The sequence below is a fragment of the Thrips palmi genome, unplaced genomic scaffold (genome assembly GCF_012932325.1).
Source record: "Thrips palmi isolate BJ-2018 unplaced genomic scaffold, TpBJ-2018v1 HiC_scaffold_16, whole genome shotgun sequence".
NCBI classification, from domain to species: Eukaryota; Metazoa; Arthropoda; class Insecta; order Thysanoptera; family Thripidae; genus Thrips; species Thrips palmi.
In genome coordinates this window covers 17,135,086-17,146,762 of record NW_023144625.1, presented here as the reverse complement: position 1 = coordinate 17,146,762, position 11,677 = coordinate 17,135,086, and the positions used below count along the sequence as shown (strand labels likewise).

Genomic DNA, 11,677 nt, shown 5'->3' with positions numbered 1-11,677 from the left:
TCTGGGAGGCATGGAAAAGATGAGAATGAAAAACCTGAAGATAAATAAGCAGTCACTATATTTAGTAAAAATATTACATTAGTATTTTCAAAATGGTTGGGATACAAATGGATAGATATAAAGCATTTGTTTGGGCTATGAGATTTGGACATTTCACATTCATGTTGTGATGTGCACGCAGATTCATGGAATCCAGTTCAATTAGTGCCATTTATGAGTTCAAGTATCCTCTGAAATTAAAGAAAAGAATTGTAATAGAATATGTTTGCCCGGGAATAAGTTCATTGACACAAAAGAGTAAACTAATACTCACGGAAGTTTGATTCTCATGAAAATCCAACATGAGCAGAATGAAACAATAACAAACAAGAATCCAACAGCTATGAGAAGAAGGCGGTTGAATTTAGGAGTAGTCGGGCTATGGGTCTGATTTAGAACAATGAAGCCCAAACCACCCAAAGTGAACATGAATGAGGAAGTCAGTCCTTCAATGACGTATTGGCCATTAACACGATGAGGTAGAATCGCCACCTAATTAAACCATATTAAGTTCATTTTACAAAATCAAAAACTAGGTAATTGTGGCGTCAGACTGGCTGTTTCAAAACAAATACGTACAGTTCTAGTTCCACGCTCATCAGTTACTGTCCCATACCCTGGAGTCTCTGTGATGATGTCATATATAACGCCTGCAAAAGAAAAGAAAACACTCACAATAAGGTTGAATGAATGACTAGGCTGATGGATGCAAAGTACGAAGTAAACACTGAGCACACTCAAAATCTAGGATGCTTGATCAAGGCAAGGTTGAGACCCTACAACACACCAATTTCAAAATTTGACAGATCATAAGATTAAATGGAGAAATTGCTTCACATCCTATCATTAAAGCAGTGCTACAATTCATAGCAATCTACAAACAATAACATTCACTGGAGAGGTAACCTATTCTAACGTAAACATACCTCCCGTTACCAAAAAATACGAAAGGAGCACCATAGCGTACACGCCCATGGAGGAAGGTTGACGAAACCATGATGGCCATTTAACTTTGATATTGGGAACTTCTAAAAGTTGATACGGTAAACTGTACAAAACTTCCATTTCGAAAATACGAGCCGGTACGCCGCTTCTGCTGACGTCTGAAACTGAATGTTGATGTTTGCGCAAGATGAATTTCTCCTCCTTACCAGCCGAGCTCGACTTTACAGTTCGACCAACTACTGAGAATGAATCACGCACACTCATAGTGTTGACTGTTTATTATCTTTGTGACCAGCCAATCGGTACCCACAAGAAACCCTGTTGTTAACACTAAGAACCCTCCATGGTTAAAAACAAAAAAATACCAGCAATATTTTCTTTTTATTTAATTAATTTAAGTTGGTAATAAGTTGGCGGACAAACAGAAGGAGTACAAACGCTTACGCTCAAAGGACGGCACCAATTACTTGCCTATACTCACTCAATGATAGAGTAAAGAGTAACAAAACTTATCAAAAATAGTCACCAAAACTCACAAATGAAGGTGGGGCCACACAGCTCCGCATGCTACAGCGATTAATTCCGGTTGACACAAAAAGGGTGCAACTCCATAATCACTCATGCAATAAGGAAATAAACAAACTCAAAGAACTGACAGCACTTTGCTATCAGATTGGTTTGGCTAACAATCCCCAGGCAACAGTGAGAATATTAAAACTGTACTACAACAAATAAATTGATTAGTTTGCCTGTTTTAGAGATGGATATGAAAATAGTCCAATATCCTTGTTGGTAATCACCAACAAAAATAATATAATACAACAAAAAATAAATAAAAATAGAATAACAAAAAAATCAAAATATTGAAAAATGTGAGCAACAAACTTAAAAAGTATGACATTTCATAAAAAGTACAGAGAAGCATAATGGTATATATCATATACATGATATAACAAAAAAATGAAAACTGAAGTGAAAATTCGCACCCTCAGTAATTCCACCAATTATGAGAAAAGAAAACTACATTTCAGAAATTATCATCATATACACATGTCCTCAATACCACCCCACCTTGCTTCACAGAGGAAACCTGGAGCAAGATCCTCCTCCTCGTCCTCAAATATCTCATTTTTAACAATATCTAGTGTGTCACTTTGGTAATTATATCCTAAAGCTTCATCATTGTACTCAGGAATTTCACTTTGATAATCAGGTGATTCATTACTAAACATTCCAATGGCAGACACTGCTGCTCTAGCGGCATCTTCACTAATGGTAAAGTCATCAGCAGTTGGGTTGTGAACTTTTGCATGTTCTGCAAGTGCTCCTGCAGTGAAAAATCTCATATCACAGCTTGGACAGCAGTATGGTCCCTGGTGGGGAGCACCATTCAGTAAGTCACCATGGGATCGTTGATGGAGCATCAGTTTGTGGTTTGATACAAATGACTTCACACAATATTCGCATTTAAATGGTTTGCCATTGTGCAGCATCATGTGTGTCATTAATCCTGACTTCTGGGGGAACCTATTGGCAGGCAAGAAGAGGGTTTTTAGTTTGATGGCAGTTAGTTATAAGCAAAAACATGAAGTTGGCCATAACATACCTTTGAGAACAGATGTCACATGAAAAAGGACGCTCACCCGTATGCACTCTGATGTGCTGTTTCAAAATAGAGCGAACAGCAAAACGCTTCTCGCATATATGACACTTATAAGGTCTTACACCAGTATGAACACGGAAGTGTCTTTCCAGATGAGATTTCTTTTTATATCTACGATCACATAAATTACAAAAAAATTGCCTGGAATCTAAATCATCATACTTCTTGTTAGGTTTCTTCTGAGCTGCAACAGAAAAAAGGACACAATATATGAAATTGATTTTCTTCCTTAGATCATCATAATGAATGAATGAAAGACTATACCAACCTATTATGGGCTCATTTGTTTTGCTCTGGGAACTATAATCAGACCAGAATCCAGAATCCTGAGAGTTGCCAATATTTGGTTTACTGATTTCTATCTTGTTGTCATCTAAATAATTATCTTCAACCATATATGAGTTTGGAGAGTACCTTTTGGATTCATTATTCCACATGTTAATGTTTTGGAAATAAGATGTATCCACAAACTCAGGTGAATTTGACTGGAAAAGGTAAAAAGACTCAGTAAGTTACTTTCAGGGACCTCACCTACAGATTAAGATTCTCACTATACAAGCTTACAGGTGAAAACATTCTTGCTTCTGAATTGACAGTAACAGTTGATTCACTATCACAATCATGACTACGATCAACAGCCTGCCCAAGTAAGATATTTCGCAGGTGGGATGAGTCATCAAAAACAGCAGGTGACTCGGATTCTTCGGTTTGCTTAAAACAGGAAAAATTGATATGTGCAGTGGCTTATCAAGTTGAATGGGATTAAAGGTAAAGAACAAACTGCTTACAACTAATGGAAGATCCAGTCCTCGAAGTGTGATCAGAGCTAAAGATAATTCGGATATTGAATGCTGTTGCATTTGATGAGCGTGAAGCTCCTCAGCATTTTCCAGTAATACATCACAGCAGCTGCAGGGTAATTGTCCTTCAGAGGCAGCAGCAACAGCTGCCACAGCTGCTTCAACATCATCTGCTTCTAACTCCAATTCGAGCCCAAGTTCTAGCTCACAGGGATCCTTGTTGGCACAGTGTAAAAAATAATTTAATAGAAAATTCTCAAAATTTACAAACACAGTTTTGAAGGTTTTTAAAGAGATTAAGCGGTCAGCTGTAAGAAGTAGTAAAACGACATCGCTACCCCAAGCAGAAACACGATCTGGAGCGAACGTTTGTCATCAACTGACTAATTATATTTTGCGAGCAGAAGACAACGAAACAAACCTCTTGTTTCAGCTCCCTCATGATTTCACACAATGCAGCACAGATGAGCTACAGCTACAGGTGTGGGGCAGTAACTGAAGTACCACTCCTCGATGGCGTTTCACAACCGCCACCATGATCAATTACGGGTTCAATTGTCCGTGGTTCGATAAGCCCCCAGCCAAAGACGCAATTTCGTATTTTTCAATGTGACCAACCTAGAGCAAAACTTCACACAGCAGGTACTTACTTTGGCAATACCACTAGCTATCTTCCAGGGGTTAAGAGAGTACTCTCGTAACTAAGATTTCATAATAAAAATACCCGGGCTTGAAATAATATACGACAGATCACACAGTGGTTTTGTTCAGCTCAATAGAGGAAATGACAGGTACATGATTCCGTTGTGTTTCCTAGCCTGTGTGTCTGATCTGGACCGTTCGCGCCGTTGGCAAATCCAGCGGGGGAGGTCTAGGGTTATGAACGAAACGCGGACGAACCTTCCGAATCGCTCCTTACGTCTGAATCTGAATGTGCCCCGTATTGTTGTAAGGCCACAGCCTTGCCTCAGCTGCAGCTGATCTAAACTTCATTGGTCAGGTGCCAGTGGACTGGCTCTAATGGCTGCCCGTGCGGCTTTGCTGAAATTCCCTCAGTTGGCCTCGGCTTTCGCGGCTGCGAGCAGACACATCAGCGGTATGGTTGGCTGCCGCTGCTGCAGCTTCTCGGGGCCAAGGCAGGCCAAGGCAGGCCGCGGCCACAGGGAAGGCCCAACTTACCAGAGTGCAATCCTCAGGCAGGGCCCCCGCGAAGCCGTCGGCTGCGGATGTCGCCAGGGCTCAGAATCCATCATGTCCATCGCCTCCGGTGCCGCCACCGACGTGTCCGCCCAGGACGCCTGCCATCCCACCTTCGCCGCCCCCGTCCGACCCGCCGCCACCACCGCCGCCCGCCCCATGGGGTACGCCCGGCTCTCAGGGCCCGGGACGCAAGACCACGACGACGACCCCGTCCAGCGCGGCGCCGAGCAGTGCCTCTGGGCTCAAGGGCGCGGTGGTGGCAGTCATCGGCGCCGTCGTGGACGTGCATTTCCACGACGGGCTGCCCAACATCCTGAGCGCCTTGGAGGTGCCCGGCCGGAACCCGCGACTCGTGCTTGAGGTGGCGCAGCACTTGGGTACGTCGGACTACGTCGGACTTGCGCAGTGTCTTTGACGCCATCGGTCGTCGGTACCGTTTCAACTGGGACCTTGCCGCCTTGCCGCCTCGCGCAGGGGAAGGCACGGTGCGGACCATCGCCATGGACGGCACGGAGGGCCTGCAGCGCGGCCAGGAGGTCCTGGACACGGGCAAGCCCATCAGCATCCCCGTGGGCACCGGCACGCTGGGCCGCATCATCAACGTCATCGGTGTGCCGTCGTGCCGCCGTCAACACGCAACTCGCAGTCGGGCCTGCCCTGCCGGCGTCCAGCAGGGCCTTCCCTTCTCAAACTTCTCCTCTTGCAGGAGAGCCGATCGACGAGCGGGGCCCTATCGAGACCACCATGTTCGCCCCGATCCACGCCGAGGCCCCCGAGTTCGCCGAGATGAGCGTGGAGCAGGAGATCTTGGTGACCGGCATCAAGGTGGTCGACTTACTCGCGCCGTATGCCAAAGGAGGGAAGATTGGTACGTGGCACTGGCTCAAATGCATTCCAGCAACAATGCTGCCAACCTCTCAGCAGCGACGACTACTTTGCTTCCTCGATTTTGCCATGGTTATGCAGCTTGGTTTCATCCAATTTTTCTTCAACAGGTTTGTTTGGCGGTGCTGGCGTGGGCAAGACGGTGCTCATCATGGAGTTGATCAACAACGTGGCTCGTGCGCACGGCGGCTACTCCGTGTTCGCGGGGGTCGGGGAGCGCACCCGCGAGGGCAACGATCTGTACAAGGAGATGATTGAAGGCGGTGTCATCTCCCTCCAGGACAATACCTCCAAGGTGCTGACGCCGTGCTGGCGCCGCGCCACGGGTTAGGTCAGCGGTTCCCAACCTTGGGGTCGCGACCCCAAATGGGGTCGCGAAAAAATTTCGAGGGGTCGCGGCGAGGTGGCTAGCGTCGCCTGGGGTCGCGGTGTTTTCCCGGCTGGCCCACACGCCGAGCACTGGCTGCTTAAATGCCGCAAAGTTGATCAAAACGGTCACAAATGTCTGTAAAAGATCGTGTTTTGGGCCGACTTTAAGCATCCACTGCGTCTGATCCGAGGCGGTAAATCGTCCTCCCTCAACGGGCAATTGGTCTTTGGACCTTCCTTTTGCATGCCTTTGTTACGGAGTGTGATTATCTGCCTTAGTTTGGAAGCAGTACTGCCGCAAAGTTGGTCTAAACGGTCACAAATGTCTGTAAAAAAAATCGTGTTTTGGGCCGACTTTAAGCATCCACTGCGTCTGATCCGAGGCGGTAAATCGTCCTACGTCAACGGGCAATTGGTCTTTAGACCTTACCTTAGCATGCCTTTGTTACGGAGTGCGATTATGTGCCTTAGTTTGGGAACAGTTTTGCCGCAAAGTTGATCAAAACGGTCACAAATGTCTGAAAAATCGTGTTTTGATCAACTTTGTGGCAAAACTGCTCCCAAACTAAGGCAGATAATCGCACTCCGTAACAAAGGCATGCAAAAGGAAGGTCCAAAGACCAATTGCCCGTTGAGGGAGGACGATTTACCGCCTCGGATCAGACGCAGTAGATGCTTAAAGTCGGCCCAAAACACGATTTTTTAAGACATTTGTGACCGTTTTGATCAACTTTGCGGCAATACTGCTCCCAAACTAAGGCAGATAATCGCACTCCATAACAAAGGCATGCTAAAGGAGGGGTCGCGTGGGGTCGCGAAATTTTTCCTGGGGGTCGCGGAAAGTTTTGGCTACAAATTTGGGGTCGCGAACCGCAAAAGGTTGGGAACCGCTGGGTTAGGTTCAACTCCCTCCCTCGACTTCCCTTTTCCCCTCTGGCCTGAAGGTGGCGCTGGTGTACGGCCAAATGAACGAGCCACCAGGAGCGCGCGCGCGCGTGGCCCTGACCGGCCTCACCCTGGCTGAGCACTTTCGCGACCACGAGGGCCAGGACGTACTGCTGTTCATCGACAACATCTTCAGGTTCACCCAGGCGGGCTCCGAGGTGTCTGCTCTACTGGGCAGGATCCCCTCAGCCGTCGGGTACCAGCCAACGCTGTCCACGGACATGGGGGCCATGCAGGAGAGGATCACGACCACCAGGAAGGGCTCCATCACCTCGGTGCAGGTGCGTGGGACGCCGTGGGGGCATGCGACCCGCCACACGCGCTTGTATACGGTTTGGTCGCGTCGGCGGGCCGGCGCGTCCATGCCCCCACACCGAGCCCCACACTGTAAGCCTGTCAGCCGGGGCAGGTAGGCAGCCCAGCGCGCACGCACGCGCCGCGATGTCTCGACGGCGTCCATCGCGCTGCAGGCCGTGTACGTCCCCGCCGACGACCTGACGGACCCCGCCCCCGCCACGACGTTCGCGCACCTGGACGCCACTACCGTGCTGTCGAGGGGCATCGCGGAGCTGGGCATCTACCCCGCCGTGGACCCACTGGACTCGACGTCGCGATGCATGGACGCCGACGTCGTGGGAGAGCTGCACTACAGGACGGCGCGGGGCGTGCAGAAGCTTCTGCAGGTTGGTGGGGCGGCGCCGGCGGCGCGGACAGGGCAATAATGCCGACGAAACCTGCTACTCCAATGTCTCGTGCCGGCAGGACTACAAGTCGCTGCAGGACATCATCGCCATCCTGGGCATGGACGAGCTCTCCGAGGAGGACAAGCAGACGGTGGCGAGGGCGCGCAAGGTGCAGCGCTTCCTGTCGCAGCCCTTCCAGGTGGCCGAGGTGTTCACGGGGCAGGCGGGCAAGCTGGTGGCCCTGGAGGACACCATCAAGGTGGGTGTAGCAATGGTTGTGAGGCACCCAACAAAAAACAAAAACAAACATCATCAAAACAACAAAACGACTGGGAGACGATTTTGCGGCTGGAGGCACTGGAGGCCCCCAACACCTCGGCCAGTCCCGCCAGCCCGTTACGCTAACAACCTGGTAACCATGGTAACCACAGCGCCGCGGCAGCAGCGGCAGCCTCTGTCATTACCTCTGTGGTCGTTGTCGCTGTCGGAAACGAATCCGTGGCGATTTTGTCACGGCGCCAATAATTGGTGCAAGTCCCGGGGCACGTGGCCGCGGCCGCGACGGCCTGCAGGCTGCATGCTGGCCAAAGCTTGATCCCCCCCCCCCCTGGCCGCCAGTGCCTCCGCCACTGGACGCCGCTGCCTCGTGTGAACCGCGTGGCGTGACGCCGCTCGGGAAGAGGCGGGCCAGGGCAGGCCCAGGGCAGGCCGTGGCGCGCCGGGCCAAAGTGTTGATTTTCTCGCCCGGCCGGCCGATCGACCCATCGGCCCCTGTTCGTTCACTGTTCTCCCTCGATGATCGGCGGCCGCGGCCCGGTGCCCTGCCCGGTCAGTTAGGCCTCGCCTCGGGTCGAGCGGTTCAGCCACCGGCCCGTTAATTCCACGTTGCGCACTCGGGGAGGCGGTTTCAATGAACTCGCCTTGTTTGAATGAGAGAGAAAGGGGGGGGGGGATTTGGGCGCGCGTAGTTCGCGCCAGCCGTGAGAAAGACACGGTCGACGCGGACACAGCCAGGGAGTGCGTGGCCGCGCCATCTTGTCACGCACTTCAGGCATGCACACTGCAAGAAGAAAAGGCGAAAAAGGAAGAAAAACACTCGTTGAAACTACTCGTTGCCCCTGAATGATGAGGCCCCGCTTCGTGCGGCCGATCCACACCAGCATCGCTCCATTTTCTCACTTACCAATTACCACCTTGGACGCCCGTCAGCAGCTCAATCAGACTAGCAAGTACCAATTTTCACGCTCGGAGCGAGGAGCTGTGAAACGTATCCTGTCGATTGAATAGGCAAACAACACGTCTGGCGACGGGCGTGGCGGGGCGTGGCCGAAGCAGCGCAGATTGCGTACTGCCGGGCTGTACGGACCGTACAGGGAGAGGAAAAATGGACGAGCTCCTCCGGCCTCGAGGTGGAGTGCCCCGCGTGCCCCGCGTGCCCCGCGTGTCAAAAAGCCGGGAGGAGGCTGTAAATCCGGGGCGCAGGACGCACTTTGGAGACCATAAACGCGTGAATGGCCCGCACTCCGCACTGCCCCGCACTGCCCCGACTGCCCCGGTGGACAAGGAGCTGCAGCTGGGCCACGGCCGGAGGGCCGGCCGGGCAGGGCAGCGTGCTGCTGGCTCGGCTGGCGCCCGGGGCACAACCTCAACAAGACCAAGGGCAAGGACAGTCCGGTCCAGTCGTCCTCAAAAAACAAACAGGGCTGCCAACGGCTTTACAATCGCCTTGGCGATCTTGACGCGTTCGAACACGGGCTCTGCCTCTTTTCTGGCGCTGCCCGATGCCAGCCTCGGATAGGCCCTTGTCGACGGCTCCCTGCTGTAGACTCATTCCGAGAGTCGTTTTCGTCGCGCTGACTGCCCTCTCGCACTCACGGGGCGTCCCGTGCAGGTGCGAGAGAGTCAGAGCGACGAAATCTCTCGGAATCAGTCTGCGGGGGACATAATCACTGTGATTAAACGCGGCGCGGTCTAGTTGGCCACTTCGTGCTCCGCGCGGCTCCGCCAGGCTCCGCGTCCCGGACGCCACCAAGCCGGTCGTCAGCGACGCGTTTTTCACTCGGCGGGCGTGAGCCATCCACACCCGGGGTGTGGACTCGTCTAGCTGTCATAATGTGGATCGGAAATTTCGGGGTACGGCGCCCGTTGGTATGCGTGGCCCGAGGACTTGGGAGGCGTCCCTGGCGGGGCGGGGCGGGGCGGGGCGGGGCGCGGAGGACGCCGAGGAAGTCTTGGTGTCCGACATGCCGGGCATGCACTCCGAACAACGACGCCCGGCTGCAGTTCAATTTCAAAATGCACGCACAGCACTCTGGTCATGCTTGGAAACGGCCGCGTTTACCACAAACAACAACAACAACAACAACAACAAAAGAACTCCCTAAAACGAGAGGAGAAAAGAAAGGAGCAAATCGGTTCGTGGGTTTATAATAACACGCGTGTCTGGCGCACGCACGGCCGTGCCCCGGCACAGGCTGATGGAGCCATCGGCACCTTCGCCACCATCGGCGTGTGGTGTGAGTTCGATCACGCCCGGCGTACTTACTGCGTGCTGCGCGCCGCAAAGCAAAGTGGTCAGGACGCCTGCGAGGTAGGCACCACCGCGGCACGGCAGTGCAACGGGGCGGCCCAGCTCGCTGTTGGCAGGCGCTCCGAGGCTGCCAGCCGGCGGCGGCGGCTCCATTGGCCGCTCTCCCGGGATTTGTTTCCCCCTTTATCTGCAGGGGTATAAATACCCGGGCGGCCACGCACCGCCGGCTTATCGCGCCGCACTTCATGGACGGTTATTTTGGAGTGAATTTATTTACACCCCGGTGCCATTGTGGCCATCAGACAGCGACATGGCCGTGGCACGGCCGTGGCAGGGGCTGTGGCGGCGCAGCGGTTTATGGCCCCCATGTCGGGCGGGCTGGCCAGGGGCAGGCCAGGGGCAGGCCATTACGGACGACACCTCGCTGCCGTGCGCCGGGAGCGTGGGACTGTGGGGGCCTCAATGAGGGCCTCAGTGAGGGCCTCGGTAGGGCCTCGGTAGGGCCTCGGTGAGGGCCTCGGTGAGGGCCTCGGTAGGGCCTCGGTGAGGGCCTCGGTGTGGGAGCTGGCCGCGAGTGCCAGCCCGGCAGCGTGAACGTGACGCGGTGGTGAACGTGGCGCCGCGTTCGGAGCGTGGATTCGGCGAGCACTGCTCGTCGGCTCCTTTCCCAGCGGGACTGGCGCGCTGGCTGGCAGCGAGCTGGCAGCCGGGACGCCGTTTTGGGTCCTGATTGCCGCTAATTCGGCGCGCGGGCTGCGCCAAGGGCTGCGCCGTCGTCCCGCTGTCTCCCTCGCACACGATGCCCGTCCCGGCGTCCCGCAGGAGTGCGAGGGAGACAGTGGCCAAGTGGTGGGCGCTGACTGCGGGTGTAGCGTGCGGTAAAAGCCATCCGGCACGACGCGTGCACGCCGCCACCACGCCGCCACACCGCGCACAGTTAGGCCCATTAGGACTGCGGGGCTGCGGTCCGACGGAGGAAGGGTCCACCCGCCCCGCCCCGCCCCGCCCCGCCCCGCCCACCCCGCCGTCACGAAACGGGGCTAGGCCTTTCAGACCCCCGTCGACAACGAGCAGCAAGTAGCCCGCCAAATCTCACCAACTTTCATCCTCCTCTCTGTTTCCAGGGTTTCCAGGAAATCCTGGACGGCAAATGGGACCACCTGCCCGAGGTGGCCTTCTACATGGTGGGATCCATCGACGAGGTGTCAGCCAAGGCAGAGACCCTCGCCAAAGACCTGCCCTAGGACGCCGTCGAGGAGCCCCACCGGCTCCACCGCACGCTTGTCCGCGTTCTCAACTCGGGACTGGAGCGATTTCCGTTCGGCTGTCACCTTGTTCTCCGGGCACGGCGAGCTGTACTTGAGCAGGGCATCGTTGAATGGCTGGGGGAGGGCTCCTTGCGGTCGGCCGTGGCCGAGGCCGTGGCATCCCGAGGCACCGCCTGGGCACTGCCAGACCGCAGCCCATTCAAGTCTTGTTAGCGATTTTGTGTTGTACTATTACGGCGCGCAAGCCTGGCAAGCCATTTCCTGCCCGCTCCGCCGCTTCATTCACAACCCGACGACGCCACATCAGCCTTTATTTATCCCTTTCGCTTTGTTTTTCTTCCCCACGGGAT

The 11,677-nt window shown here is 53.7% G+C and overlaps 3 protein-coding genes across 5 annotated transcripts; 1 reads left to right on the top strand and 2 right to left on the bottom strand.

Moving 5' to 3' along the window:
- Window positions 1–39: 39 nt before the first annotated feature.
- Window positions 40–1,190, bottom strand: LOC117642715 (oligosaccharyltransferase complex subunit ostc). 2 transcript variants are annotated; one of them, XM_034381175.1, is made up of 4 exons: window positions 966–1,184; window positions 619–689; window positions 314–531; window positions 40–230 (listed from the first exon to the last, which is right to left on the bottom strand). In XM_034381175.1, the coding sequence occupies exons 1-4, from the start codon at window positions 1,102–1,104 to the stop codon at window positions 212–214; spliced, it is 447 nt and encodes a 148-aa protein (XP_034237066.1). In that variant the 5' UTR covers window positions 1,105–1,184; the 3' UTR covers window positions 40–211. The 2 variants fall into 2 exon arrangements, with proteins under 2 accessions (XP_034237066.1, XP_034237067.1); XM_034381176.1 differs by lacking the exon at window positions 40–230 and having other exon boundaries at window positions 310–531; window positions 966–1,190.
- A 156-nt stretch (window positions 1,191–1,346) lies between these two features.
- Window positions 1,347–4,258, bottom strand: LOC117642714 (zinc finger protein 235-like). 2 transcript variants are annotated; one of them, XM_034381174.1, is made up of 6 exons: window positions 4,098–4,258; window positions 3,436–3,663; window positions 3,212–3,358; window positions 2,916–3,132; window positions 2,591–2,831; window positions 1,347–2,511 (listed from the first exon to the last, which is right to left on the bottom strand). In XM_034381174.1, exons 2-6 carry the CDS (start codon window positions 3,505–3,507, stop codon window positions 2,025–2,027), a joined length of 1,164 nt encoding a protein of 387 aa, XP_034237065.1. In that variant the 5' UTR covers window positions 3,508–3,663; window positions 4,098–4,258; the 3' UTR covers window positions 1,347–2,024. The 2 variants fall into 2 exon arrangements, with proteins under 2 accessions (XP_034237065.1, XP_034237064.1); XM_034381173.1 differs by lacking the exon at window positions 4,098–4,258 and adding an exon at window positions 3,869–4,056.
- Window positions 4,259–4,889: 631 nt separating this feature from the next.
- On the top strand, window positions 4,890–11,438 carry LOC117642289 (ATP synthase subunit beta, mitochondrial-like). Its single transcript, XM_034380328.1, has 8 exons — window positions 4,890–5,024; window positions 5,122–5,256; window positions 5,354–5,515; window positions 5,643–5,827; window positions 6,846–7,127; window positions 7,317–7,529; window positions 7,609–7,788; window positions 11,184–11,438. The coding sequence occupies exons 2-8, from the start codon at window positions 5,148–5,150 to the stop codon at window positions 11,301–11,303; spliced, it is 1,251 nt and encodes a 416-aa protein (XP_034236219.1). The 5' UTR covers window positions 4,890–5,024; window positions 5,122–5,147; the 3' UTR covers window positions 11,304–11,438.
- Window positions 11,439–11,677: the final 239 nt, after the last annotated feature.